Below are 6,600 nucleotides of genomic sequence, written 5' to 3'. Positions count from 1 at the left end.
ATGCTTGAATAGTTCCGTCACCTAGACAATGACTTAATAACAAACATATATATATATATATATTCGATTTTAATAAGGTTATTGTTAAATACGGGGCGTTTATTATGTAAATACGATTTAACATACACATCGAAGGTGACTACTACCTAATTAACCACTTATAAAGGCGAATATTGCTTTAATATTATTTATTTGTACGTTCTATTAATTTCCTTAATGATTTCACTCGCTACATTAAGTCAAGTTACTCATCAACTTTATATACAGACATGTGCCGACATCATCCAGTAGTTAGAACACCTGACATCATCAACGATGGTTACGGGTTTGGGTTCGGTTTTTTTAACTGATATTTGTATCGCGAGGTGCCTCAACAGTTCGCAATTTATGTCGCGTTTTAATGATTCATTTCAGTTCAATCATATTGCTTTATCTTTTGGTAATTAATTAAAAAAAAAAAAAAACAATAGACACTGTAAGATACATTACTAATTTTTAGAGAGGATATCGTTTTTTGTTACTTTCTAACAACGCCCATGTTACGTCTTAGTAAAAAAAAAGTATTAGGTTATTTCGGTCCTATACTGTTGTGAATGTTTTTTTTTTTAATAAAATCTTAGGTTTCACATAAACTTACAAGAATAGTCAGAGTAAGAAAACCTTCGTCAGTTTTCAAATTCATTCCTTTATCAATTCGTAAACTCTTAGTACCTTTTGAAACTATAGCACTAAACTGACAACTACGTATAAATTTATATTTAAATAGTATAGTATAGTATAGTATAGATAACTTGGTTCAAAATATTGTAACATCTTTGGACTACGTCTAGTTTTATAACAACATGAAACCTTTTTAATGGCGTAATTAGTCATTACAAATTTAAATTAGATATAATATCTTCTGCTGAATTAGCAAAATATATCTGTCAGTGTCATATATTCTCGATGGGTAAAGCAATCTATCGTTCATACTGAGCACACAAAAATAGATCTTAAGGTGACGATCCTTTTTTACCCCGACTGTACAAGTACACATAAAATAATGTCAGTAGAGGATATTATGTTAGATAGAGAACTGGTTCACAATATAATGGAAACAGAAAAAAGATAATACAAAGAAACGTTCGAGACTTCATAGAATCGCATGTAATTATTTAAATGTCAAGAACCATAAAAACGCGCTAAGCACTAGTTACAAATTGATCACGCATTAGAAGGAGACAAAGCGACGCGACCAACGACTTTCTGCAAGTAATAATAAAGTATAGTAAGACACAAATTAGATGTAGCATCGGAAAATGCAATGGAATGAAAATAAAACCGATTAATGCCGATTTATACAACCAATAGAAATAGCTCCCTATCGCGCCATTCGACGCTATTCGTCGCTATAGATTCACGCGTCAGAGAAAACAAGTGCATGTAAATCGACGCGTCAAATTGACGAATATATTCGGTCATATGATATTACAAGTTATTACGTTTGTGCAAATATCATATTCGCGTCAGAAATAAATATTGATAATTTGGGATAGCGTACTTAATTCGGGTGTGAACGAATTTTGCCGATGCGACATCTAAGTTGTGTCGTACTATATGTATGTCCTTGATGAATCTGAATAATAGAAAGAGACAAAATTACTTAAAAAATGTCTCACTCATATTTGTTTCCAAATACAAACACTGCTATCCAGCTGTTCAAAGCGTGTGGAATAAAGAACATTCATTTCATTCATTCTTCTCCATATCCAAGTTTAATTAGTAACATCAAGTTACAGCCGGATAAGTCTGTATGATTTACACGTTTACAAAAAACAAACAAAATTATCGTCTTAATACATTGAAATTGGTAACCATTAAATAATAAGCACTTAATATATTACTTGCAACAAAAAGACTTTTTTTAAATTATTATAAGAATTGTGATACCTACCTTATTTTGCGATACGTTAAGAAAAAAAGAATAAAGAAACAATTATTATATTACATACATATATATAATGTATATAACTAGAAGATATAATAAATATTGATAATTATTTGAGTATTTTTGCTAGATCAATGATTGTAATAGCACAGATCCTATTAAATACTACCTCGATGAACGAGCGACGTAAGAGTTTAGGATAATAGCACTGTTTGTTGAACACTTTATGTTGGTAACTTAAAAATGTGTTTTACTTCCGTTACTATTGTTAGGTTTGTATTTTACAAAATAAGCAAGCCGGGTAAGATCTCAACTTGGCAATTACCAAATCAACGAACTTTACCTATATCAAAAGGAAATATCTTTAATTAGAAAGTTGTATCGATAGTTGTCAATTAAAAGTTAGTGAGTGAATGAGTGAACTCATGACTGAAGTTGTCACGATGTAATATATCAATATTACTATAGTAACGTAAGTAACGTCATCTAAAATTTATTCGACTACGGCCTCGGTGTGAAAGGAGACAATAATCTTTAATTTGGAATCAAGATATTATCATCTCTTACACATCTAGTAGAATAAAAAGATAAAGAGCGTTCCATTTATGATCATCCCATTTTTATCGTTAATTTAAAATAAAATACAAAAACAATGCAGATACACACAAAAAACGACTGAATATGATGCGCAACATGACAGATGTCATCATTCATCATCGCATAATCACATGCGACTACTGTTTTACTTCTAGTAAAAAGCAACGTTAAAATTATAGTATCTCAGGAAATGCGCTGGTACCTGACGGGCAAGTCTAGTGAGTAGTGACAGTTGTGCTTCTTGGTCAATACAAATAATGTGACCTTCCCCGACTTTCTTTACACAACTCGTATGGAATATTATTATATGTTATATTTAACGACTTACCCCAACAGATCGCTGGGAAGCGAGAGGAAACACGTTGCATATCAATAATGCATAAATACATGACTTTGGGCGTTCATTTTTTCAGTTTCCATATTTCTCATTTTACATAATAACACATACTGACTGTATCTTTTATATTTTTATCAACCTCTTTTTGAAATTCCTTATTTTACGCCAGTTATAATATTTAACCATTTATTTGATGGGTAAGTACATAAAATACTTGTTTATTTAGTAAAACTAAGCAGTTACCTTATAACTATTTGAATGAATGACAATTGTGTTATTATTCATTAGTTTTTCATTCACGTCATAAAGCACCATTGTTTGTTATGGAAAACAAAATTAACGTTTATATATTTTTCTGACATTAGTTGTAAAATTTTAAACTAGTATAACCTAACATTTGTCCGTGTTTAAGAAACACAAAATGTCATTTTATTTATATCATTTGATTTCCTCAGTCAATTTTTTTAACACTTCATTTCATAGTCCTTCGAATTATCCGTAAAAGTAACTGCTAATCGGGTGGCTTAGTTTCCAAGACTCCATTGCCAAAGCAGTACTTATGGGCTGGATTCTTGTAGGAGTTCTCGTGTAGCACACTATGGGAGCTGGTGCGACACTTGGTCATACACAACTCATAATCGTCAGTTATTGAATGAAATAACACATTCTCGTCTGTTGAAAGTTTTGAAAGCACAATTTGAAGCATACTTCTCTGAAACACAACAATACGAGTAATTATTTTATGTGGGGGTATACAAGTCTTGTTGTTTTGGGTTTGAGCTAGTAATTGAATAAATATGGTAACAAGTCTTTTGGTATAGTGTACATCGCCATGTCATGTAAAGTGTTTATTTATAAATAAGAGAAAAATAAGATTAGAACTTCAAAAAAAGGTTATTTATATTATTAATGTATTTGTATATGAATATAAATTTTATGCATAGTCATAGATGTCTACAGATAAGAGATATATCATATCTTATTTCATTTGATAGATAAGACACAGTAATCACATTTAAGCTTCAAAAGTAGACTTATATAATGTAACATTAATAGCATTGAATTAACAAAGTCAATTCCTAGGTAGCATTATACTTTGTTATTTGTACTTTGTACTGAGGGTATTTATACAATTATTGTTTATATAATTATAGAAGTTAAAAATTGTGTAAGATTTGTTAACACAATACTATTAGCTTTTTAAGACTATGTTTTACGCCAATGTTGTCTTTATATAATGGAACAATATTGTAAAATTAATTTTGTTGTAAAAGGGTCTCAAAGCCTATGATTTCTACAAAATAAATAACTATACATGGTATTTTTGTACTCCAGTTTGAAGAGAGAGTGAGTGCAACTATAGACACAAGGTACAAACTACAAATCATTTTAGTACCAATGTTGGAAACCCAATGACAATGTAAATAATGGTGAATATTTCTTACAGTGCCAATGGTTGATGGTGACTTACATATTTTATTAAATATGTAAGTGACATATTTAATAAAATATGTATATATGTACAAGAGCAAAACAGATAACAGACAATGTATTATATACTAAAACGTCAAAATGTTGTGCATCTTTTGGTTTAATAATAGGCTATTTGAATGGTTTTTAAACATTTTATTTTATTTAGTAGAGGTTAAGGAATCCAGTAAAAGAAGATTTTTTTCTTTCTAGCAAATATGTTGCTGAAAATTTTCATATTAAAAATTGCATATTTAAATAGCGCGCGAAAACGCTACTTGGACAATATGGCGCAGCAATGGGCTCGGTGACGTCACTTGCCTGTATTTTAATCTGTGGTAAATATAGTAAGCAAACAAGGTTAACAGGTAAGTGACTTCATCATAAACCCAGCTTTATCAGGAGCATCTTGTGTCATGTGACAAACATTTAAAAAAATTCATTTTTATTTATGGATTTTTAAATAACTTAAGTATTATTTTCAACTTTCGTTAGTGAATAACCATTTTTAAACTCATAATATATACTGATTTTTGGCATTGTCAAACAGCCTTTTATGTATATTGGTTTTGAAATGTTTTCATTTAGGTAACACAGTAAAAGTATTCTCATTTGTTAATATAGAAGTAGAAGAGCTAGTAGAAAAGGCCAATGATTTTCTCTTTATAAAGGTACTACACAAACAGTTTCATGAGACTCTTGATTCTAATATGTTGTGTTTGAGTTCAGTTGTTTTTTAAGATCAATATATATATAACTTATTAGAAAAATTCTCACCTTTGTAGGATCTATGCAGCAGGACACACAGTATTCAAACATAATACAACAACTGCTTTCATTACATGACTTGCAGCTATACCGTTTCGTGTTTTCACTTTCTACGTTACAGCATCCATTTTTGGCTAAGTCTTCACGTTGACATATATAACCTCAAATTATATTAAAAACTATATTAGGCAAGGGTAGATTATTAATAATTAATGTAACATATTAAATACTGCCATCACATAAACATTGAATAATATACTATACAGTTACTGTGTTAAAAATATTTAGTATGTGCCACTCACTACCTATGATGCTGATTTTCTTAATGATTTTGTTATGACTGAGGAAAGATTATACAAGAGCAACCAGTCATGTTATGTTGGTGTGTGATGTTATGTTGGTGTGGGATTTCAAGTCAATTTAAATTTGAAATATTGAACATTCGGCACATGTAAACTCTTATCTAAAAAATTGCAACTGTTTTCCACCATCTTTATGGAGGAACAATAAAATAATTACTACAATTTAATATGGTTTAAATGCTTTATGATAGAATGGTAATTTTGATTACGACATTTTGTCTTCAGTTTTCATGATATTTAAATCATAAAAACTCTGTTTTCAATGTAAAAAAGTTCAATGCAGTTTATTATAATTTGATACGAATTTGAAGAAAATATAAATACCTCGGTCATCGACTAAAATTGATTTGCCTTGAAGTGAATTTCTGCATGCAATCTCAGTGGTTTCATTATGCTCCTGAAGTGTTCTCCATACAAACGGTTTCTTCTCAACAGATATATCCTGGTAAACCATATTTCTACCGTGTCCCTGAAATGATTAATTTACTAGATAAATAATCTTATATTTGTGGATAAGGAAATAAATTAGAACAACTGTTTATACTAACCTCTCTTAAGAAACTAACAATGCAATAGGTTAACGACGACGCAAATATTATACCCAATACTAATCGTCTTCGTATAAATCGCAATAAAGCTGCGTACCACATTTTTAAATGTAGTAAGGATTCTATTTCAATAAAACAAAAACAGAAACACGGAATACATATTAGCATTTTGTTAGTCCCACTACGGCGTAATTATCGAAACTTTCTCCATGTATATGGCCATCATGATAATGCATGTCCCATTCCAAATATAACTAACATAACTAATAAATATATTAAATCAAATGAATAATATATACGGTGAAACTAGGACAAAATACTAACACATATTTTATAAACATTAAACACTCAAATTCCGACGGCGATATTGACAACTTCACAATGACATTATGTTATAGTTGCCAACTACTATCTTATATATTAATAATAGTGTAAGCCGCATATGTTATTAATAATAACATAATAAAAAATCGGTTATGGTCTCAATTTAAAGAGTTTTCGTAGATGTGCACAACATTAAAGTATATTCTTAATAGCTGTTTACCAAATTGTAACAATTGTAAAAAATAATTAATTTTATAGAGTGGATAA

The 6,600-nt window shown here is 29.8% G+C and overlaps 1 protein-coding gene across 1 annotated transcript; it reads right to left on the bottom strand.

Annotated features, from left to right (window-relative positions):
* Positions 1-1,553: 1,553 nt before the first annotated feature.
* On the bottom strand, positions 1,554-6,378 carry LOC124534366 (SREBP regulating gene protein). Its single transcript, XM_047110165.1, has 4 exons — positions 6,010-6,378; positions 5,786-5,930; positions 5,109-5,260; positions 1,554-3,573 (listed from the first exon to the last, which is right to left on the bottom strand). The coding sequence occupies exons 1-4, from the start codon at positions 6,175-6,177 to the stop codon at positions 3,373-3,375; spliced, it is 666 nt and encodes a 221-aa protein (XP_046966121.1). The 5' UTR covers positions 6,178-6,378; the 3' UTR covers positions 1,554-3,372.
* Between the last annotated feature and the right edge of the window lie 222 nt (positions 6,379-6,600).

Source organism: Vanessa cardui, chromosome 12 (assembly GCF_905220365.1).
Source record: "Vanessa cardui chromosome 12, ilVanCard2.1, whole genome shotgun sequence".
Classification (NCBI taxonomy): domain Eukaryota; kingdom Metazoa; phylum Arthropoda; class Insecta; order Lepidoptera; family Nymphalidae; genus Vanessa; species Vanessa cardui.
This window is presented reverse-complemented; position numbering and strand designations above follow the sequence as displayed.